Genomic DNA, 25,356 nt, shown 5'->3' on the forward strand with positions numbered 1-25,356 from the left:
TTTACAAATAATTACTGGATAAAAAGAGTACAGCTATTATCTCATCGGGACTAATTGATTTACAATGTCAATATTTACAAAATCGAACTCTTTTATTACAATTTTATAATAATCTAACAAAAATTTTCATAATTTTGGTCTTTACACTAAAGTTTCCTTCTCAACCAACGAGACATAACGTATTTTTAACGTATGCCATTCCGAAATTTGGTAATATTTACAAAGAAAAGAGTATCAGATTTTAGGTTATATAAACTTCAAGTAGTGTGTTGAAACACACTTAAAATTACAATTTAATAATGAATTTTCTAATTAATAACATCTTATCAGAATTACATGTATGGTCCAGAATGTTTATCGAATTAATGTGATGAAATTTTTCAGCATATGATTAAACATGTTGTTAAAACCTATAAATATCTGAATGCCTTCACCAATCAAGATGTCACTGCTGAAGTATTTTTCTCATAAGTATGTTTTAATAGTAATATAGCGCAATTGAAAGGGAAACGTGTATAAAATCTAAACTGCATACAATTTATTTCACTATTTCTAGAAAGATTTAAAGGTATGGAATAAATTAATATGAATTTCAAAACAGGATATTTTTATGGAACATCACAAAAGTTCCTAAGATAATGAAAGGTAACAGATCAAAAAATAGACTTTCAAAGTCATATTCACGTTGGAAATATGGCTACATGCTTTGACAATGTTCTTACACTTTCATAAACAGCAGGAAGGTTTATATAATCAATAGCTGCTATCTGACGTTTCAGAAACACTTATCAAACAAATATTGCTATCGAAAGATATCCAGCCATAAATCTGCTACCTGACTACATCACACCTCAATATATCCCAAATGCCATTATTTGAATTGTACCCAGAGTTAAGATAATTTCTGGATATCTGGCATTACACTGAATAAATAATTAAACCGAGGAAGAACGCGTCAATATGACATGTCTCCTCCAAGTCTGTTGGCAACAGATGATTAATAATGGTACAATAAATTAATACAATTTTCAAGGCTGACTCACTTTCATACAATTTTTAACTTCTAAATTTTCACTCTTCATAAAAACATATTTTTCTTGAAGTTCAGTCATAACCCATTCAAAAAGAGGACGTTGGAAGATTAAATAAACTTCATACTGTAACAATGAATTTAAAACAACATACAGTTGACATATTAGTTAAAGAATTTTGCGCAGTAATGTTAAACTAACCCACTGGAGTACTGATTTACAAACATCAAATTGGAACAAAGATACTGTTCACTATATACGCTCTTTCCTTACAATAATGACACTTTGGGAAAGGTATCAATTTGATCAACTTTGTTCACATTTATGAGCATAGAATGTTGTAATGAAACCAGCATTACTATTTTTAAGTAGTTCCCAGTATTATAGTTATAAACGAACATTATTTGCAAGTTTATCAACAATAATACGAGTCTAGTTGCGCAGAAACACAACACTGCATATTTAGATGAACTATTTTAAAAGAATTTAGACAAAAAATGTGCAGTGAGAACTTCTTGCCCAATTACATTCGTACTCCAATCAATTAATCTATTCATAAAAGAAATCAGGAATCACGTTTATCACTTACAATATTAGTTCACAGTCTGTATTTCAGTTAGACATTATGTATGTGATATCATGTTATTAACAGTGTCAAAATTGAATCTTTATTTATTTCAATATTCCTTCTTTTTTAAGTAACATTACAGAAGTATAATCCTTCAGTGCAAGAACGGGAAATCATGATAAGGACTCTGTGAAAAAAATTTCAACTGATTTTGAATTTTTAACATTAATTTTCTCTAGAATTCAGTAGCTTCAGTGTAATATTTTATGTTTAAAAAATCTCAAAATAGTTTGCTGTATGTAAGTGACTATCACTTTACTCCATTTTGAATCTTGCGTACACCACTTTTAACACTTGAATATAATTAATTGATGATCTAGTGGACTTACTCGTGTTAAATATGAAATATCTGTCCAGCTTACAGCTGTTTCAGTGCTTCACGCACCATCATCAGAGTCTACTAGATCGCGGCGTCATCTCGAACTTCTCTGCCTGTTAGGAGGGCGTGTTTTATTGTTGGAGGTGTTGAATTGTGGAGTCGAATAGTGTGTGTGTACTGAAATTGATCTGTGTGTTGAGGATTTGATCGGGGTGTGTTTTAGTGTGTTTGTATATTTCATATTGTTCCAGTGTGTTGAGTTTTTGCTTCTTGGGTTGTGTGTGTAGGATTTCCATGTCCGTATCTATGTTATTGTATGTATGGTTAGCATTGGTTATGTGATCGACGTATATAGATGTATTGTGTCCTCTGGTTATAGCTTTAATGTGTTCTTTGTAGCGTGTTTGGAATGATCTGCCTGTCTGTCCTATGTAGAACTTGTCGCAACTATTACACACAGGTGTATACAAACTCAAATGTAATAGTTGCGACAAGTTCTACATACGACAGACAGGCAGATCATTCCAAACACGCTACAAAGAACACATTAAAGCTATAACCAGAGGACACAATACATCTACATACGCCGATCACATAACCAATACTAACCATACATACAATAACATAAATACGGATATGGAAATCCTACACACACAACCCAAGAACCAAAAACTCAACACAATGGAACAATATGAAATATACAAACACACTAAAACACACCCCGATCAAATCCTCAACACACAGATCAATTTCAGTACACACACACTATTCGACTCCACAATTCAACACCTTCCAACAATAAAACACACCCTCCTAACAGGCAGAGAAGTTCGAGATGACGCCGCGATCTAGTAGGCTCTGATGATGGTGCGTGAAGCACTGAAACAGCTGTAAGCCGGACAGATATTTCATATTTAACACAAGTAAGTTAACTAGTTCATCAATTAATTATCACTTTACATCCAGCATTAAAACCTTCAGAGCTTGGAATGTTTCTGTGAACCTGTGGCTAAGGTCTGGCAAGTTAACTCTGACTTCAGAGACGTTTTCATTCCAATCCCTAATAGACAAATTTAATCTTCCCATGCTTGCCTCAAATGAGATTGTACCTCTGTTCAACTGGCCTTCATGTAAATAGATAAAAATTATTTCCTAAACTTTGTATACTACATAACAGCCTCAAGTTCGCTTGTTCCATACTTCTTTTTGAATGTATGGTCCATAAATGTTACAACTACACATTGTACTTTCTTCTTCCAAAGGTTAGTTAACAAGATGTCTATTCATAGAGATGGACAACACAAGGAACCAATTAAACATATAGTTTCAATATATTAGGACTTCACAGGAAGATGGAAATATTTTACACTTGTGCCACTACATTTTCAATTGACAGAAAACTTCTATTTACGCGTTTATTCAGCACTATTACGTGTTCTGTCTTTTATTAATGGAACATGCAATATTCTGCAATTCTATTTAATTGAACACAACATAATTATTGTGTCAGTATGCACGCGTACTGATGCTCACGTCTTTCTCGTGCAGAAAGTAACAGTAATTTCTCTAAATAAGATATTCTGTAACTACAAGCATTAGTACTCTGTACTAATCGCAATTCCGAAATTATATTCCGTAGCGATGTACCGGTAGTTAAATTAATACACGTCGATGAATAAAAATCACTCCTGAATACTGTCTAGGAAATGAAACTGATCGATGACATGTTCCAACAATGTGAACCTAATGCCAGGAACATCTCGCACCAAATATGTCAAAAATCTTTCATATAATGATTGAAGTGTGACAGTTATTGTGCAGAAAAAATATTCTGAATAACTTTTAAGTGGAAACAGAAGTAGAGATGGATAAAACATACATACGTGTATATCTCATTTCTATCTGCCTGCATATACTCACTCATTCGAAGTGTTTCAAGAAGGATAATGTTCACTGCACATACTTTCAAAGGTCCGCACGAACTTCGCACTTAAATGTATTTTCTCATAACACTGTCACATGCTACTCAATTTTTATATTCTGTGAGATCATTTTGTTTCCGGATTTCAATATGAATCTTGACAGATCATTTCAAATCGAGCTGCCTCCAACTGTAGACTTATGAACTTGACACTCCACCACTACGAACAAAAGCTGCTCCACATTCTGGACAGAAGCATTACAGTAATTGCTTTCATGATCGAATCTACTATCTCGACTAAAATAAAGTTCACGTAAAGATGTATCAGAAGAGAAGAGAAGGAAATCCAAGTAAACAGAATAGAGAATAATGTTAAGTCTTCGATAAAATGCATTTATTAGATTTGTTCTTAGCATTTTCAATGACGAAAATATTTTGGAAAATAAAACTTCTACCTAACCTTCAGCTAAAATTTCTGTTAAAAGTCGTTTCAGACTATCAAGTCCGGTAAGAAATCCACAATCTGGACCGTGATGAACTGTAACATTGCCTGCACTGCTGCCAGTAGCTCTATTGCTAAATGTTACGTTTGCAAAGTCAATCATGCGAATGTCAACTTGTGTGGAGCCCGGGTGTCTTGGCAAGTCCCTCAGTCTCATTCTGTGTTTAGCTGCAGCTTGCAGAGCAGCCTTGTTCTTGCCACGTAATTCTAACGGAAATTTTGTGCTCTTCACACGTTTGTTAGAAGAGGAAAATTCAGAATCTTCTTCCTCGTCATCCTCATCGTCCTCTTCTCCATCTTCATCACATTGAGAATGCTGACGAATCCTCTTTGACGTACTAGGCGGCAGATAGAAATCGGAGGACGCTTCTTCAGAACTCTCAGTGAGTTGCAGGAACGAACAGTCGCTGTTGTAGAACACCCAGTTCTCTACATTAGAATCTGACGCGTGTGATGATGATGGTGGATCCATGAATACTGTCTCTTCTGAAATCGGGTAAAATCTTGACCCTGCCTTCGCCCCTCTGGCAGCTGCTTCACCAAAGCCACGCTGATGAGACGCCTGACTCACCTCCTCTTGGGATAACGACAGAGGTGGATAATCCGATGAGTTGCTGGTATCACCATCGTAGTACGGGAAGCCCAGGCTCCCACGGGAGCATTCTTCAGACTCCCTCGTTCCTTCGTCACTAATACCGAAGTCATCAACCTCCTCTGTTAGCTGATTCATGTCTTGATGACAAAAGCAGTTATCCACATCAGATGGTGAAGAGCTGCAGCGTTGAGATGAGGGAAAGTCGTCTACTTCCCATTCGTAACCCTCGTACACGATAAGAAGTGAGCTGCACGAAAATAAAACATTAGCATTAATTATGTGGACTCAATAACAGATGTGGGTATAATCACCAAGTTTTCAACATATGTTTTGATGAAAGGAAAGATTAACATAACCAGGGCGGGGCGATATTTGAAATACATTTGTATTTTGTAATTTGTAAGGATTTTCGAAAGTATTTTGTATTTAAATACATAAAATTGATGTATTATGTATTTCAAATACTCAAAATACTTTTTTCTTCTTCTTGTAATTTCAAGGACGGAACAAGTGATTGTCGCAGATCAACACATGGTAACAGAAGTGAACAGTAATGAGTTCAGGAACCCAGATACTGACGTACGAGGAAGTGTAAAGATGATGACACGAAAAGGAGGAGAAAACAGTAACAGCATGCAGCGTAAGCGGATTCCTAGTCTACAAACGATGGCGGTAAGGTTAGTGCACTCCGGAAGGAATGAGGACAATAACGGAACAAGAAACACGGGTGCTAGAAAAAAGGCGAATGGTGATAAAAAGAGAAACCAAGAGTCAGGAAATGATAGGGCAGAAAGTAGTGAAAAGAATAACGGTGCGAGTGTAAGTGGAAATCTAGTATGTGAAAGTGAAAGCGTGGGAGGAAAAAATAAAAGAGGAATAGAAGAAGAAATAAAGGATATAGCAGAGATATTTGATACGTTAAAAAAAATGTGGATGTGATCAAAAAGTGCAAATAAAGTGAAACTGGAAAAGATCGAGAAGTATAAGGGAGAGAGAAAGTGTATAAGCAGATGTGTAGAATAAAATATAAGTATTTACATGGAAGTGAGAATAGTGACAATGGATTAAGTGTAAGCAGAATAGTGAGAAAGTGAAAGTGAGCGCAAATAGGAATGAGAGAAAATGGTGAGAAAGGGTTAAGAGAAGTGAATAAGTGACAGCATAAAATTAGTACTAACATTTGAACATTGGAACAGTAAATGAATGTAAGAGAAAGATAGGAGAAAAGGTCAAAGAACAAATAGGACAAATAATTAAATGTATGGGTGCTGAGCAATATGATAATTTATAGAGATAGTTTGAATTGGAGATTTTAGTGAATAGTAGTTGGGGGGGATAAAGGGGGTGTGAAAGAAGTATAGAATATTAGATACATTAGGATTAATGAATAAATAGAGAATAGCAAATGAAATGTAGGAGAAATACTGAAGGGGAGTTTGACCAAATAAGAAAAAAGGTGCATAGTGTAATTGGGAGTATTGGTGTAGACGTGTACTGCAAATAATGTGTTATTGTAATAATATGTTAATGGTGGCACCAGATACAGAAATGTGAGGTACACCATTACATGTAAAGAAGTGCTGTCATATCATATTATATCATATCATATTTCATATCATATCATATCATATCATATCATATCATATCATATCATATCATATCATATTTCATATCATATCATATCATATCATATCATATCATATTTCATTTCATATCATATCATATCATATTTCATATCATATAATATCATATCATATCATATATCATATCATATATCATATCATATCATATCATCATATCATATCATCATATCATATCATATCATATATCATATCATATCATATCATATCATATCATGTCATATATCATATCATATCATATCATATCATATATCATATCATATATCATATCATATATCATATCATATCATATCATATCATATCATATCATATCATATATCATATATCATATATCATATCATATCATATCACATCATATCATATCATATCATATCTTCTTGTAATTCAAGTTTTGGATTTGGATTTGAAGAATGAACTTTTGTCTTATTTGCCTACCCATTTCAGTTGTGCTAGCCATACGCTTAGTTTTCTTGTCACAACTGATTTTCTTAATGCCATGAAGAAATCTCCAACAGCATCAAGGATCAATCACCCAACACTTACTAAATGTTTAGCATTATGGAATGCGTCTAGGAGACTCAAATACTCTGAAATTATATCAGATGTCTTGAAATATTCATTAAAGTTTCCTTGCCCAACTCGATGGAATTCTCTTTATGACTCAATCTCTCAAATATTGCAATCCAAACATGATATAAACAGTATATGTGAAAAACTGGGATTGCCAACCTTCAAAGAAGTTGAGTTTCAGTACCTTGAAGAATACTGTGCAGTTCTGAAACCCATTGCCGTAGCCCTTGATTTAATGCAAATGAGAAGACGTGCTATTACAGCCAACTTTTGTCCACATTAATTTCCCTTAAAAACAGATTACATATTCTGTTACATAGTAATCTACACCATCTATTTCAAGTAACTCCAATCCTAATAAGTTCACTTTCATCAAGATTTAAAGTGATGTTTGATCTGACCTCAGAAGAAAATTGAGCTATTTTGACAGCTTGCTCCACCCATCATTGAAGATGAGATGGCTACTTGACATTTCCTCACTAAGTGATAAGAAGAGGACACAGAATATGTGTTGTGAAATCAGCTGAGCAGTTGTCTGCTACATCTTTGGTCAGTTCAGATGATTAAGATGATGAAAACAATTTTTATGTTTTCAACTCAAGTAAAACAGACTTTGAAAAGCAAAAAGAAAAGAACTTGTCTGCTGTGGAGTATGAGCTCATACAATTCTTCAATGGCAACCCTGTGCACCCAACAGTGAAACAAGCTTTATAAATATAATACAAGTTTGTGTTCCTCTACGCCTATAGAAAGACTGTTCTGTTTTGCAGGATTTATTCATTCACAAGCAAGGGGATCTTTATCTTATGAACATTTGAGGAACTGGTTGTTTTTAAAGGGAGCAGTAATTATTCATATGTAGCATAATTTCATTAGGGAAAACACGGAAATTTTACTTGAAGCAAGTAAAGCGATCGGTTTGGAAGTAAATCCCGAAAAGACAAAGTATATGATTATGTCTCGTGACCAGAATATTGTACGAAATGGAAATATAAAAATTGGAGATTTATCCTTCGAAGAGGTGGAAAAATTCAAATATCTTGGAGCAACAGTACAAATATAAATGACACTCGGGAGGAAATTAAACACAGAATAAATATGGGAAATGCGTGTTATTATTCGGTTGAGAAGCTCTTATCATCCAGTCTGCTGTCCAAAAATCTGAAAGTTAGAATTTATAAAACAGTTATATTACCGGTTCTTCTGTATGGTTGTGAAACTTGGACTCTCACTCTGAGAGAGGAACATAGGTTAAGGGTGTTTGAGAATAAGGTGCTTAGGAAAATATTTGGGGCTAAGCGGGTTGAAGTTACAGGAGAATGGAGAAAGTTACACAACACAGAACTGCACGCATTGTATTCTTCACCTGACATAATTAGGAACATTAAATCCAGACGTTTGAGATGGGCAGGGCATGTAGCACATATGGGCGAATCCAGAAATGCATATAGTGTGTTAGTTGGGAGACCGGAGGGAAAAAGACCTTTAGGGAGGCCGAGATGTAGATGGGAGGATAATATTAAAATGGATTTGAGGGAGGTGGGGTGTGATGATAGAGACTGGATTAATCTTGCACAGGATGTAAGTAAGTAAGTAAGCATAATTTCATTGCTGACTGGGAAAAGGAAGAAGTTCATTTACAGTGTTTATATAAAACTTCGAGGTAAAAATACTTTTAGTGTTAATATAATATTTTAGATTTTCAGTAATATTCTTATTTCTTTAGGGCTATATATTTGATCGAGTATTTGAAATACAAATGTATTTTGGTTGATTTTTTAAAAGTATTTTGACTTGTATTTCAAATACAATTATTTGAAGTATTTTGTATTTGTGTTTGAAATACTTGGATGTTAGTATTTTGCCCAGCCCTGAACATAACATTTTTTTATTAACAGTGCCTCTTACCATTGCATTACTTGTACAGGACTATAGACCTAAATCACTGCCATACACCACCATGCGAGACAATGGTCAGATCTCCCCATTAAGCACATGTGTTATGACCACTTAGGTGTAAGCCACACACTGTATTTTTGTATAACTTTTGCCTTTATTTATTCTCTACATCTCAAAGTTACTATGCTGAGGTAAGATCTATAGAATATGAAATACACGAAATGCACATATGCATTCTATCTCTTGTTAAAAATAAAAATGATATAAATGTTATGTTTTATTTAACGACACTCGCAACTGCAGAGGTTATATCAGCGTCGCCGGATGTGCCGGAATTTTGTCCCGCAGGAGTTCTTTTACATGCCAGTAAATCTACTGACATCGGCCTGTCGCATTTAAGCACACTTAAATGCTATCGACCTGGCCCGGGATCGAACCCACAACCTTGGGCATAGAAGGCCAGCACTATACCAACTCGCCAACCAGGTCGACTCTATCTCTTGTTCCTGGAAGATATTTAAATGAAGTAAAAAGTCAATGAGGTTGGACTGATGTGAGAGATTATTGTAGAAAATGAGGAGGTAATGTTCCAACAGGAAATGAAACAATTTGATTTACTCACCATGAATAAAACCTGTAGCTACTTTGGCGCTCAATAGCTCTTCGCAATTCCTCTAAGCGTGTTATTACTTTACGAATAACCTGGTTCCGTAACTGGAAACCATTATGAAAGAAGCGGTAGAGTGCACCCTTGAAACCTTCCTCATTAAGTTCACGTCCCCAATATTTGTCTTTCTTCACATAATGGTCAGTATCAGCTTGGTAAACCTGCAACATGGGATGAACATATATAAATTTGTTGTCTATTGCATGTCAGATGGGGCTGTGTGAATTAACTAACTACATACATATCGTCGCCTTGGACGAAAACTGTTATATTTAAAAATGTGTTAATTTTCAGAAGTATGGACAATGCCCTAAAGGCGAGCTGCTGATCAATGCTAGACATCATCATGTACGACATGCTTTGGCGACATCTTTAAAAACTTTAAATTGAGAGCAGTGGCGTAGCGTCAATGTAAGCTAAAAAGCTTAGCTTCCCCAGTTAATAATAATTTCATAATAAACCTGCAGTTTATGGACAAAATTATTTATTAATTTTAATAGAATTTATATTTACGCGTTAAATATTGTGATGCGGCAGCTCAGGATGATTTGTGATGCAGCAGTAAACAAGAAGCCTGCACACACCAGCTTCCAAGCAGACTGGTTTCTTCTGTGTAATCCACCCCGCAGATTTTCCATCCTTTTCTAACTAAACTACCCTAGTCGCAAGGCTCGCAAGAAGCTAGCTTTAACATTTAAAATAAGTAGTTTCCGAGTTATCCCTTTTCGTCAGTTGTGTTCAGTTGAGATGTTAGTGTGCATTGTGGCTGATATAATAAATAATGAGCGAAATATCAGTTCCTGACACTAATTTACTTGAATTTTTTTAGGACAATTGTATTATCAAAACTGACTTACGAACAAAAGTGTGATTTAAAAAACAAATGACCGACTCCCTTGCTGTCAATGAAGGACACAACCAAAAGACAGACGCATACTTACGTAATGATACTAATATTGTGATTTCTCTAAGTATGACAGGGAGTGAGCTGATGTTATACGTATACGTGTCTATTTGTTAAGAGATATGTGTAAACCGTGAAATCATATTTTACTACGTATCATTTGAGGTCATGACTTATTGGTGTTACTTACGAGGTTCCAACCAATCTTCGATTGCTGACTTGAAATTGACTACTATTTATTTTAAGACTGTATTTTTGTAATACGTTTTCTCATATTGCATGAAAAACAACTTGAGTTAGCTTCCCCTGCTCAAAATTTCATGCTACGCCACTGATTGAGAGATTCATGAGGACGTACATTGTGTATCATCAGATGGTTCTTTCAGATGGACAGACATTATTGCTATTAATGGACACTTAAGGCCGGTTACACACTATACCGAGAAATGTGTAATGTGAAATGTGCGCGTCAGATCGAAAGCATTGTTTTAAATGGAACGTCACACACTACAACGAGTTTCTCGCTCACCTCGCGCGAGGTAAACACATTTCTCGCTCTGATCGCTAGCCCAGCGAATTTTTCAAGACACATTCGACCTCTGTCAATGATTACAATTACACACAGATATCGGGAAAACATTTTTCAGCTGTTTTAAATGCAGAAAACTTAGCAAAATTGTTCTAATATGTCAGATCGGCCATTGAAATTTTTTGATGTCATACAAATAAATGATACATGAGACGATAACTATAATAATACTAAATTGAAGACCTCCCCGGTAAAAGGAATGCAACATCAAATTATTAAAATATATGATGTGGGTAGGAAAATAAATTTTAAAGCATTTATTTATAAAAATAATTATGTGACTACACCATGAAAATACAATGATAGGTTAAATTAAGATGGCTACCGCGCGACACCTGCAACTATTTCCTATTCTGTGGTCTTGGTTCGATTACACATTTCTCGGCGCTGTGTGTGGACAATGCTGTCTCGCCTCGCTCACGCATTTCTTGGCACACATTTCACATTACACATCTCTCAGTATAGTGCGCAACCGGCCTTAAACGGGCTCTTGTTCTTGACCCTACTATCTGTTCGAAAGAAACCTAAATCAGGCCACCGAAGTTGATATTGAGAAGAAGTCTATATATGAACCTTGTCTGCCACATCTTTCTCAAAAGTACAACGTCCCTCTTGAACAATGGTCTGTCATTGGTTTGCTGTTTGGCAGTAGAGGTTCAATCACAAAATTCACATGGAATTATCTTAAGGAACTTCACATTCCTTTTGATTATGTAATGTCTATTCTTATAAATATTATCAAGGATTCTCTTCAAATATTACATCATCATCTCTATTTCAATTAATCCACTTATATATTTGCTTTCAACAATTAACTTTCTTTTTTCTTTAATGTTTCAAATCACATTATATTGTACATGTTTATTGTATTCAGGACCCTTGTGGTCACTCAAATTATTTGAGCTGATATCTTTAATGAATAAATAATAAAAAAAAAATTAGGTGTTACATAAACCCTGATAGCTCAGTACAAAAAGTAAATAGTAGAAAACGGCTTTATGTGGGAAATGAAGATACTATGTACTATATTAAGCCTGATTTCCTGAATATTATTTATGATAATAATAAAACCCTTCTATAAGACCCTTTTGTATTATGACGGTCTTTCCCCAATAAATGGGAGATCATTTTAGGTGAATTGAAGGCAAAGCTTTCATTATTAGAGTGTAATTATTTTATTTTTTGCAGAAAGTAAGAGAGTTTAATTTGTGACAGTTTTCCACATAAAAGTTTACATCTTTGGCAGTTAAAATTTATGGAAAAATAAAAAATGGTGATTTTTGAGTTGGGACAGTCACCGATTAGTTACATATTCCACTAATCAGACTTCAGATGCATACAAACAATTGTTCTTCCTCTGACACATATCGCCAAGTGAGATGTACTGCCTGATAATACAGTAGCATGCAAATTAATCCGAACACGACATATTTTTACATTTTCTGTCATTGTTGGCCTCACAGCTGCTCATACCGCTTTAATTGACATCTGTAGTACGTGTAATTCCATTGTTGAAGGTCTGTCGTTATCATTTTTTTATAATATGTGACATTTTGCCGGTCGTTTTGTACTTATAAGCATTTCAGTTGTGTTGAAGACTTAATACTGCAATCCTGTGTACATTCTGTCGTCTTCACAAAGGGATACAACTCCACGAAAACGGTCTAAAATTATAACATTAGCAGAGCATTCTTCTATGATACAGAGGCAAATTGCTGCAGAATGTCACATCGGTTTGGCTACTGTTAATTCGATCATAAAACGATACAGGGAGACTGGATCCATCACACCCCAGAAAAAAGGAAACTGTGGCCGGAAAAGGAAGACTTCACCTGCAGATGATCGTTTAATTGTCAGGAAAAGTAAATTAAATCCTGGACTAACTGCTGTCGACTTAACCCGTGAGTTAATGGCTACCACTGGGGCAAATATTCACGTCACAACAGTGCGGCGTAGGCTTTTGAAAGCTGGATGAAGGGCTCGTAAGCCTATTAAGAAGCAACTGCTAACCCCTGTTATGTGAAAAAAACGCTTAATGTGGGCAAAATTACATCAATACTGGACAGTGAATGACTGGAAGAATGTACTTTTTTCCGATGAGTCTCATTTCGAGGTCCACAGCCACCGTGTTTCTTACGTACGGAAAGGATCCGAAAAAGTAACAGCAGCTCATCTCCAACAAGCACCCAAATACCCCCCTAAAGTAATGTTTTGGGGTTGTTTTACACATGAGCATTAATATCTATCAAGGGAATGATGAATTCTGACAAATATATTCACTTATTGGAAACCAGAATCGTACCCCAGCTGCAAAAATCATTTCCAGATGGCAGAGGTGTGTTCCAACAAGACCTGGCACCATGCCATACGTCTCGAAAAACTACAGAATTCTTCAACAAGAAGAATATTCAGGTACTCCCCTGGCCAGGCAACTCACCCGACATCAACCCCATTGAGAACTTGTGGTCAATTTGCAAAAGAAGAATGCAAAAAATTGATTGTTCTACAAAGGAGATGATGATTTCTGCCCTCATTAGTGTATGGTTTCGCGATGAAGAAATGAAGAATATTTGTGGGAAATTAGTGGAATCCATGCCAAATCGTCTCAGAGCTGTCATTAGGAACAAGGGAGGCCACATAGATTACTGAGGTATGTCTTAGATCCTTTTTTTTATCCCGTTTGAGTGTTTTTGCATAATTACGTTGTTCAGATTCATTTGCATGCTACTGTAGATGTACCTCAATCAGAACTGGACTACACCAGTATGACATAATAATTCAAACTCTATAATTAGATTCAATATAATTTAATATATCTTAATGAAACATGTCATTAAATTATATAAATAGTAACTGATACTTTATGCAAATATTGTGCAGGTAATAGCAGAAACACGTTGATAAGAAGCCGGAAGAAAACGATATTTTTATTGAAAAGACAGTGAACATTTCATTTAAAGCATGAACGGATACATAATGCATATTACAAATTTACTGTTAGATTGAGGAGCCTCCCTCCCAATAAAGGACACCTCCCAGATGCGGACAGATTGTTACATCCCTTCAATGTCCGTAAATGAGAGGTTTCACTGTACATGACATAAACGACAGAATATAACAGACTCTATTTTTACCTGCATGCCGCACAGTCTGACTCCTAGCGATCCAGAGGTACTGGCAGCACATTTAGCCATTTGCTTGTTTCTCTTTTCAGCTGAAGCATCATCTCCATGTTGTCTTGTTCCCATCTTCAGGTCAAGGATGCAAGGTTGTGAATACCGCGATGTAATGTTTTCTAGCATTAGGAAATCTGATTGTTTTTGTCAAGAAAACCATACTTTCCAAAAGTGATTTTTCAATCTACGAGTTGAACAAATGTTTACCTGACAGATCTCGAACCAGAGTCTTGTATACTATCATCGCAGCTCTTTGCACATGCGCAACTTATACCAACTTAAAAATGTATAAGTACACTTGCTGGTACAGACCAAGTGCCTTAGAGTACTTGCCTTAAATTCCACTTATTTAGGTACCTGTTCTAGAGCGAATTCTGAGAAACTATAGGAATATTCTAACCAGAAACGTAAACAATTGTACTTTCTTTCATATTAACCTTCATAACAACATTTCACCTTTACTTTTTAACTTCGCTCTAGAATAAGCCATTAGGAAAGTTCAGGATTAACAGGCAGGGTTTGGAATTGAACGGGTTACATCAGCTTCTTGTCTATGTGGATGACGTGAATATGTTAGGAGAAAATCCACAAAAGATTAGGGAAAACGCGGAAATTCTAGTTGAAGCAAGTAAAGCAATAGGGTTGGAAGTAAATCCCGAAAAGACTAAGTATATGATTATGTCTCGTGACGGGAATATTGTACGACATGGAACTATAAAAATTGGAGATTTATCCTTCGAAGAGGTGGAAAAATTCAAATATCTTGGAGCAACAGTAACAAATATAAATGACACTCGGGAGGAAATTAAACGCAGAATAAATATGGAAATGCCTGTTATTATTCGGTTGAGAAGCTCTTATCATCCAGTCTGCTGTCCAAAAATTTGAAAGTTAGAATTTATAAAACAGTTATATTACCGGTTGTTCTGTATGGTTGTGAAACTTGGACTCTCACTTTGAGAGAGGAACAAACATTAAGGGTCTTTGAGAATAAGGTTCTTAGAAAAATATTTGGGGCTAAGCGGGATGAAGTTACAGGAGAATGGAGAAAGTTACACAACGCAGAACTGCACGCATTGTATTCACCTGACATAATTAGGAACATAAAATCAAGACGTTTGAGATGGGCAGGGCATGTAGCACGTATGGGCGAATACAGAAATGCATATAGAGTGTTAGTTGGGAGGCCAGAGGGAAAAAGATCTTTGGGGAGGCCGAGACATAGATGGGAAGATGATATTAAAATGGATTTGAGGGAGGTGAGATATGATGGTAGAGACTGGATTAATCTTGCTCAGGATAGGGACCAATGGCGGGCTTATGTGAGGGCGGCAATGAAAACCCAAAATGTCTCCTGCTAAGGTGGGAGTCTTAATCTCCCGCTATCCTGTGGGCCACCATGGCCAAGCATGGGGACACCTCTGATTACTTTTTTAGTTAAGTTCATAGCTCAAATTTGGCATAGAATACTGTCACAAGACGTATTATGAACACAAGTACCGCATTTACGTGACTATAATAAGCACCTTTTTTTGATAAAATGTCTTGAAAACTAGAGTGCATGTTATATTCCAGGGGCGTATTTTGCGGGCTACCGGGGCTACCGGCAGTAGCCCAAGGAAATTACAAAAGAAAAAGTTTATAATATAACATAATGTAATAATTTTGTATTATTAGTTTTACCATAGTAATTAAAATTAAAGTAATTGTTAGATATATTTTGTGTAATAATAGGGTCAGCGGTAGCCCAAACCCTTTAACCAGTATACGTCCCTGTTATATTCGATGGCGTATTATATTCGCACGCTGATCCAGAGCTGCGTTCGGGCTTGGGTTGGATCCCCCTTTGGTCTTTGGTTTCTTCCGAGGTTTTCCACAGACGTGGGACTGAAGCCGGATGGTCTATGGCGAGTCCTTGGCATCAACCTCTTTGATTTGATTATCCCCCTTTGATTTGATTACCTGGTTGGGTTTTTCCGAGGTTTTTCCCAACCAAAAGGAAATGCCGGGTAATATTTTGGCGAATTCTCGGACCTCATCTCATCTCACTACATCTCGCCAAAATAATGTAAAAAATTGCACAAAATTGTAAAAATTGTGGAAAATTACTAAATTGTAAAACTATAAAAATTTATAAAAACTGTAATTGTAATATTGTAAAATTTTGACTTGTTCCACATCTTAAAGCTTCATTGCTCATGTAAGATCTATGGAATAAAATGAATGAATGAATGAATGAAAACACCCAGACTCAAACCAAGTTAAATTAATACTTTATTTATGTTACAAAATACTTGCTGAGAAATCACAGACAGGAACAGCCATGGCGAGTTTGCGTTTTCCCGTTTTTGCGCACTTTTCATTTGTAATTTCATGTCCATTTTTAACAAGTCATTATTAATACTAATATAATATTTAATTAAGATAATGACTTAGTGAATTTTTTTCCCCCTTTTTTTCTGACATTTTATATATACAACATTCAACAATTGAGAGTCTTTAAATAAACCAAAAGAATTTACCAATATAGCATGACGTTAGTCATTGCCAATCAATGTTCTGACATCAACTCAGACCTGTTGACAGAAGTCCCAGTGATGGTGAATATGATGTACCCATATAGTTAGAGGTAAGGCTGTCTTTAAAACCTGTTATTGAGAATATAATTTTAATCTTGAGTGGTTTTTAGCACAGGCGTGTATTATATTTGCCAGTATATTTTTTTTCTGGATTTTAGAATAAAAAATTGGAGTGCGTATTATATTCGACCATGTATTGTGGGTCCCTATCACCACGGCATCGTGCGTCCTCAGGTTGCGGATAGAGGAGACGGCCTCCAGATATGGAGGGTAGCTGCGAATATATTGAATAAGCAATCGTGGACAGCTGATAAGGGGTGGGCGAAGGGCTAACAACCCATAAACGTAAAAAACAGCTTGTTACGAATCCCTACAATAAGCCTCGGAATAGGACTGATTCTCTGGCACGATCACAGCAAAGGAATAAGATTTTATTAATCTTGCACAGGATAGGGACCAATGGCGGGCTTATGTGAGGGCGGCAATGAACCTTCGGATTCCTTAAAAGCCATTTGTAAGTAAGTATTATATTCGATGGCGTAATATATTCGAATAAATACAGTAACTTTCTTGGCATTGATTTTGATGAGTCATCGAAGAGTTTTTATCATCATTTTAAATCTATCTTCATCCACCAAATATTTTTACGAAGTGTTATGCACTCCTTTTGTGATTGTATGTGTCCTGCATACACATATAGAATAATAATTCAAATATGTAGCATAAAATCAGTTGAAAGAAAAGGATACACTGCTTGTTAGAGTTCGTATTGTCAACATGTCTGATGCTCTCCAGGACATCTCTTGCGCTGCCTTTTCGATGAACTTTCATCCTAGAGATCAAAAAAATTGTTTACAATTAGTAACATTATAAACAATAAAAAAGGCCTCATAATACATTATTACATAGACAGAAAGCAATCTTTCAACATACACGATATATATATCTCTTCAAAAACAGGGCTGTCATTAAGTGTGTGTAAAACAAAATGAAGTGTCATTAGCTTGAGACAATTTAAATATATATCTGCCGGTACTACTTTTCTACAATTAGTGATACTGTCCACAATGTCAATTATCTTCCTACTAATGCCAGCCCTGGAGATTATCTACACCACACACCAACTATTCAGAGTACATGCACAGTCATGGATAGATACAAAATCTACTCCACTACCGGTATGTCTTGATTACAAATAGGATATTGCGAAGGTTTATGACTAAAGTAAGGAACTGAAAATCTGTATGAAGTCAAATGAGGCGCTGACATGGGAAAGGTAGTAACTGCCAAAAACAAAATTTTTCAGGGGAAGCAAAAAACAAATTTATGAACACTTTCTCACTTACATTATTACAGAAACTGCTTTAAATGAAAGGCATACACTCATGTTTGTGTTACATATGAAATTTGAAAAGTCTGGCACAGATTTATCTGTGAAATCCTATTTTATGAAAATACAACATTGAAATCACTCCTTAGCCAAACTGAGAATTAACGTTATTTATATATTATGCACAAATTTTTCGGTAAAATGCATGATACTTTTCATCGAGGAAGTCTAACATAGATAACAAGTCTCTCTTTTTGGCATCAGGGACGATTGGTCTTCTTTCAAGGCGTTGCAAGCACTGCAAGTTAGTGATTGACGTTAATGACTGTCCTTTCTTAAAAATCCTGTGCTCTGTCCACATTTCAATGTCATTAAATAACTATCTTGTTTTTATTAGAGGAAAATCAGCTCTTGAGAGTCTAATCCAGTTGAGGGTGCTGATTTTGATAGGAGTCGTATCAAAACTTGTCACATTCTGCAGGAAAGTCGAAGAAATCCTCATCCTTCATCATTATTACATTATTAGGCCTTACTTCTTCTGGAACCATGGTCTTGCATCTTTTTTTTTTCTTTTCTCTATGATGCCAAATTCCCTATCACATGGCATGTAGGAATGTTCTGAAACCAGGAATTTCAAGTCCACTGAATCAAAATGTTTCTTGGCAATAATGTGAATCAGGACCACTAGAATCACCCGATTCTTATTCTGCCCTGCACAGTTATCAGCCCATATTTGTCTAGACACACTCTGATGTTGTAAAAGGAGTCACTACCTTCTCCGTGCCAACAGCTGTGCACATACAACTTACAACATCTAGTGATTACGTTTCCAACTTCGTTTCATTACATACGGACATACTACCTTCTCTGTGCCATTGGCATGGCCATTTACTACTTTCTCAATGAAAAACCTAAAAATTCGAATTTTTGGCAGTTACGACCTTTCCCATGTCAATGCCTCAAATATCTACCCATGACAAGCCTACCGGTAAAATAGTATTAAAATACATGACAGAATCAATAATATCGTGGACTACAACTATAGTGAACACCCCCAGCTACAATACACTTCTGCCAGTATGATATAATTACTTTAAAAAGTAATGATAAAAACTTTTCAGAATCGAATGAAGGACTTACATTGTAGCGTGGTTTTTCAGATGAACAAGCTTAGGGATGAGGGGATAACAAGATGCTCATAGATAAGTGAAGTATGTACAAGATTGATTGTTGTTTTGTCTAGCTTCTGATAAAATTTTATATTTTCATATTACTCAAATGCGGACATGATTGAATTTGCTACCTCAGCTTTAATACATTTTGTGTAAGCAACATTTTCAAAACATTGATTATTCAATGATGTCACAAGATATAGGCATACGACACTACTTGTAGCATCACATCGCTGCAGTCCACGAAATTATTGATTCTACGAGGGGGATCTAGGAAATAACGATCGTTTTGTTATAATAATTAAAAAAAATATTTATTTATTTGAAAAAACAAAGTCTGTTACATAACTGAAGCTTCCTTTACTTCTCTATATAATCACCACCTACATTTAAACATTTGTCGTATCTGTTCACTAGCTTTAGAATTCCCGTGTTATACTCCTCTGCCGCCAGTTCATTAAGCCAGGTGTTCACTGTCTTCTTCAACTCTTCATCACTTCCAAAACGCGTACCACCAGAAAGTCTTTCAGCTTAGTGAAAAGGTGAAAATCGCTAGGAGCAAGGTCTGACTATAGGGCGATGATCAAAGATTTCCCAACCGAATTGATCCAGGAATTCTCGAGTTGAAGCAGCAGTGTGCGGGTGGGCATTGTTGTGAAGAAGCACAACTCCTCTCGAAAGCATTCCTCGCCTCTTGTTTTGGATGGCTCGCCGTAGTTTTCGTAAAGTCTCACAATAACGATTTGCATTGATCGTACTGCCTTTTGGCATGAAATCCAGCAAAAGAACACCTTTGCGATCCCAAAAGACAGTAGCCATGACGTTTTGTGTTGAGAGAGTCTGTTTGAATTTTCTCGGTTTCTTGGGTGATGAGGGATGATGCCACTGACGTGATTGGCGCTTGGTCTCTGGGGTGTTGTGAGACACCCAGGTCTCATCACCAGTCACAATTTGATCAAGAAAGGCGTCTCCATCTGTGTGATATCGCATCAAGAATGTCAATGCTGAGGCCATTCTCTGAGTTTTGTGTTGGTCACTCAGTTGCCGTGGAACCCATCGTGCACAGATTTTGTGGTAGCCAAGATGTTGCGACACAATTTCACCTAGCAAAGAACGAGAAATGTCAGGAAAGGCAATATGCAATTCGTCGAGTGATGTGCGCCTGTCTTGCAAGATTCTGTCGTTCACTTTAGTATTCAGGTCTTCTGTGATGAGTGATGGGCGTCCGGGTCGAGTTTCATTGTGGACATTTGTTCGCCCATTGTTGAACATTTCGCACCATTTTCTCACATTTCTTTCATTCATTACAGTATCACCATACACTTCTTTCAATTGCCGGTAAATTTCTGCAGGTTTCAAATGTCGGGCATTCAAAAATCGAATCACACTCCTCATCTCACAGTCGGCGGGATTATCAATCATGTCGTTCATTTTGAAGTAACACAAAATGCACAATGGCGACTTGTTGCAACCAGTACTCACAACATTATGAGAACACATGTTAAGGAAGCCAGTTGACCTTCAAACAAGGAAGGGGAGTCAGCTACGCGGCGGGTATGCGCGAATGGTCGGTATTTCCTGGATCCCCCTCGTACTATGTATAAATCAAATTTATAATTCTGATTTGAATATTCCTTACCCATGGTCAGCAGCCTTTTGTTCTTTCGAACCGTATTACTGCAGCTGACTATTGACAAATGGTGGGTGATGGCCACATTATGAATACAACGGGAAGGAAACTGAAAGTATTTATCATGTTATGCAAAAACACTTTGTGCCAATAACAAAAATTAACCACGCATTAAGTTAGTGGGTGAAGTCATGGGGGAAGACACCCCCCTTGGTTGCGAAATTGGCAAATAAAGTATACTTACCGTAAGACATTATCTCTTTTTCTTTTAGATGCCGCCAGCTTCCCACGGCTGGGGTCATCTCGAAAACTTGGGCTGAAGCGATTGTTCAATTGAACTCCTCCACTGTTGCTTGCTTGCATTACACCTGTAACAAATGTCGCCCGGCCATATTTACTGAACTGTCTTACTTCATGTTAATATGTACAAAAATAATCTCTGGCTGATATTAGGTCATCCTTCAGAAAATTCAGTCAAAAAGTGAAACACGTAAGACATGTGCATGAAAGTTTGGTGCACTGTGTTTATTTTCGAACCATAAATCATTCTGCATTTCAAGAAAATCGCAGTACAGTTCAATTTACGAAACGAAAACTATTATAAAAAGAATATGTACTTATTATATGAGTTATGTAAATTTATTTTAAAGTTTCGACAATCGAAAATTTTATTACGAAATTAATGGCATTTATATATGTAATGGTCAGAAAAATATTTTTTTTTAATTGTAAGCTTATCAATTTCTAAGTAAAACTATGAAAAACATAGGTTACTGTATGTCACCACACCATGTGAAAACATGCCATATTTATATAAAATAATTTCCCAGTACACAACAAAGATTAATTCGCTATATTAGATTATCAAAATTAAAATAGAGAAAAATACCTTGGAATTAAGTAGAAAAGCAGGAATCCCAATTAAAGCCAGAAATTACCTTCTTCAATATATTAATCAAAGTAACTTATTAAAAAATACATAAAGCATTCTCCCCACGTAATTACCAACACACAAATAATACACAAACATAATATTACAATTAAAATAATTTTTCGAATGTCAAGGGTCAAATTTTTAAATACTGATTCTTAGTGATGTACCAATATCCTACATGACAAGGGAATTATAGAATGAAGTTAATTAATTTAATAGTTACAATTTCAGTTCAAAACATATAAGTTTTATATCTTACATACTTACATATTCACGATGACATAAAAAAGAAAACATTAAAAAATATTTATAAGATTTGATCTCGTTTATCTATAGAAGTTAAGCTGCTGCTTTATGCGAAAGATTATTCTATCTCACTATATATGAAAACTATTTCTGATGTTTGGGTAGATAAGTCAATTGGTACATCACTAAGCCAAAGCAATACATTGTTGCCAACACTATACAAACCCTTAAGTGGGTGACTGACTGAGCGATCGTGGCAGCGCGACATTATCCCCCCGAGTATGCCGCACACGAGCAAGCCATTTCTCGACTCCCACCGGGAATCACACCACTGTACTGCAGCTTCTCTAGATGGCAGCACTGGTATGGATCTCCTTAATATAACAGGGAGAAACTAGGTTTTGTTTGACATCGTTGGTGCTGTGAAAAAACACTTCTTTTTCTCTCTCTCTTTCTACTGATTTTTCACGGCACTGAGTAGGTGCAATTCTTCTCTCTCCCCTCAAATATGTGGTATTAAATTCAATCAATTACAGACAGGGCCGTATTAAGAGACTAGCTTTATTTATTTTATGCTCGACCATGCCGAAATGTAGTAATTATACACCTGGTAACAGACCTTTAATGCATGTCATTAAAGTACACCTACTCATTAAAGGTCAGGTCTTTCAGCCAATGACGACTCAGCTTACAACTGTTCAGCCAATGACAGGTCAGCTTTCTACCGTTATAAAACCGCAAGTATCGATTATTCTCGGATATGCAATCGAAAGAGAATTAGTGAAAAGTCACGGAGGCTGGAAATCCAATACTGTCGCAGAAGGTTATGTTCTGTTACTATAATAATTAGCGTTAATTGTAAATAATATTCAAATAAATTCAATTTGTCATCTCGGTTTTCAATGTCTAATTTAATTTCAATGTTATCTCTGTAGGTTCTTATGGCCTAGCAAGGTCAATGTGGACATTTGTTCCTCGGAAAAAATCAATACTTTCGCGTCTGCGCGCATCTCACAACATACGGGACATTGCTCAAAAATTAATAATATCAAGTTAGAAATATGGTCGAGCATAAAAAGTCGTATGAAACTCGCCTATAATGGTAATTAAGAAGCTCGTATGAAAATTATGAAACTCGCTTGCGCTCGTTTCATAAATATCCATACTCACTTCTTAATTACTTTCATTATAGGCTCGTTGCATAATGTACTATTTAAGAATATTAATATGTATAATTTCACTGTAGATGGAAATACTTTATCAACTGTGCAAACACTTGTCTCTTTATGTTTGCACAGTTTGAACTTCCTCTCAGAACTGAATTTCAATTAAGGATACGACCCTGACTATAGATCTTTTTTTTTTTATTTGATTCATACTTATTCTTCTACGAATATCCAAAATATAAAATGGTGAAAGCTGTCATAAAGATTTGTTTTTAAGTGAAAATCTACTTCGTCTCTGACAGAGCTTTATTTACAATATAATACAGAGTATCTCATTTATCATGTCCTAAGCAACGTGCCTGCATTAGCATACTTCTCACATTAGTGTTCTGAGTCTTTCTCCCTTTCTATTGCTATAAGGTTCTCGAAATTTGGAGCTTCTGCATATACAACATTCCCATATGTTGAACTTACGAGGTATGTTCTTAAAGTAAATTCCAAAAGGGTGAAGTAAGTAAACGGGAAGATATTTACAAACCATTTTTGTTGCATTGTATTCCCCACAGTTCAATTACTTCTCAACATAATCTCCATCATTATTGAGGCATTTATCGAGTCGTGACACAAGTCTTTCTATCCCCTCATTGTAGAATTGCGATGCAAACCACTCCTGCACTGCTGTTTTCACTTCATCGTCACCATCAAAATGTTGGCCACCAGGGAACTTCTTGAGGTGCAGGAAGAGATGAAAGTCACTTGGATCCAAATCCGGGCTGTAGGGGGGATGGTCAATTTGTTCCCAGCCAAATTTCGAGATGAGATTTTGGGTGTCATGAGCTGTGTGTGGCCGAGCGTTGTCATGAAGCAACACAACTCCGTCCGTCAGCATCCCACATCTCTTGTTCTGAATTGCGCGACGGAGCTTCTTCAAGGTCTGACAATAGGTTTCTCTATTAATGGTTTCACCCCGAGGCAAGAATTCGATGAGTAGGACTCCTTTTCTGTCCCAAAAAACAGTGCACATGATCTTGTGTGTTGACATGGTTTGTTTGAATTTCTTTTTCCTTGGCGATGCAGTGTGCCTCCATTCCATGGACTGCTGCTTCGATTCAGGTGTCATGTGAGACACCCAAGTCTCGTCACCTGTCACGATATGGTCAAGAAACTCATCGCCTTGCTCACTGTAATGTGTGAGGAACTCAATGCGCTGGAAGCTCGTTTGGTTTTGTGTTCCTCGGTGAGCATCTTGGGTACCCATCGTGAGCACAATTTTCGATATCGTAATCGATCTGTCACAATTTTGTAGAGAACACTCCGCGACATTTGTGGAAAATTCAAGGAAAGCGAATAAATTGTGAACCTCCTGTCCTCATGAATTTTTTCATCGACAGCACGCACCAAATCGTCATTGATCAAAGCTGGCCAACCGGTACGCTGCTTGTCATGCGCAGAGACGCGGCCCTCGTTGAACTTCCTAACCCATCTCCTGACCATTTCATCACTAATGGCACCATCACCATACACCTCACAAAGTTGACGATGAATGTCAGCTGGTTTGATGTTTCTCGCATTCAAGAAACAGATAACAGACCGCATCTCACAGTCGGCGGGGTGCTCGAGCACTTTAAACAATTCAACTAATCACAACCACACACACACGGATTGAAGCTCTGAAACTGCATGCACAGCTTGCCTGAGGACTGAAGAAGAAAACACGCATGCGCAAAATAACTATTGCAGCAATGGGATGGCTATAATTGAAAACGGAATTTACTTTAAGAACACGCCTCGTATAAGTAAAATCTGACCTTCGAAATTTATCAAAAGAGATTAGAAAATAGTGTTAATAGGAAAGCTT

The 25,356-nt window shown here is 36.3% G+C and overlaps 1 protein-coding gene across 3 annotated transcripts in view; it reads right to left on the reverse strand.

The window, feature by feature from the left end:
* Nucleotides 1–2,732: 2,732 nt before the first annotated feature.
* The window catches only part of Ip6k (Inositol hexakisphosphate kinase), a 170,646-nt gene continuing 148,022 nt past the window's right edge, over nucleotides 2,733–25,356 (reverse strand). For 2 of the 3 annotated variants that reach the window (XM_069844529.1, XM_069844530.1), the window contains exons 5-9: nucleotides 21,397–21,520; nucleotides 17,770–17,852; nucleotides 14,400–14,575; nucleotides 9,728–9,933; nucleotides 2,733–5,243 (exon numbers count right to left, since the gene is read on the reverse strand). In XM_069844529.1, coding sequence (XP_069700630.1) covers nucleotides 4,355–5,243; nucleotides 9,728–9,933; nucleotides 14,400–14,575; nucleotides 17,770–17,852; nucleotides 21,397–21,520 — 1,478 coding nt within the window. In that variant the 3' untranslated portion in view covers nucleotides 2,733–4,354. Of the gene's footprint in view, nucleotides 5,244–9,727; nucleotides 9,934–14,399; nucleotides 14,576–17,769; nucleotides 17,853–21,396; nucleotides 21,521–22,557; nucleotides 22,707–25,356 lie in introns of all 3 variants that reach the window. The other variant, XM_069844531.1, reaches the window with a different exon arrangement.

Source organism: Periplaneta americana, chromosome 13 (assembly GCF_040183065.1).
Source record: "Periplaneta americana isolate PAMFEO1 chromosome 13, P.americana_PAMFEO1_priV1, whole genome shotgun sequence".
In the NCBI taxonomy this organism is placed as follows: Eukaryota; Metazoa; Arthropoda; class Insecta; order Blattodea; family Blattidae; genus Periplaneta; species Periplaneta americana.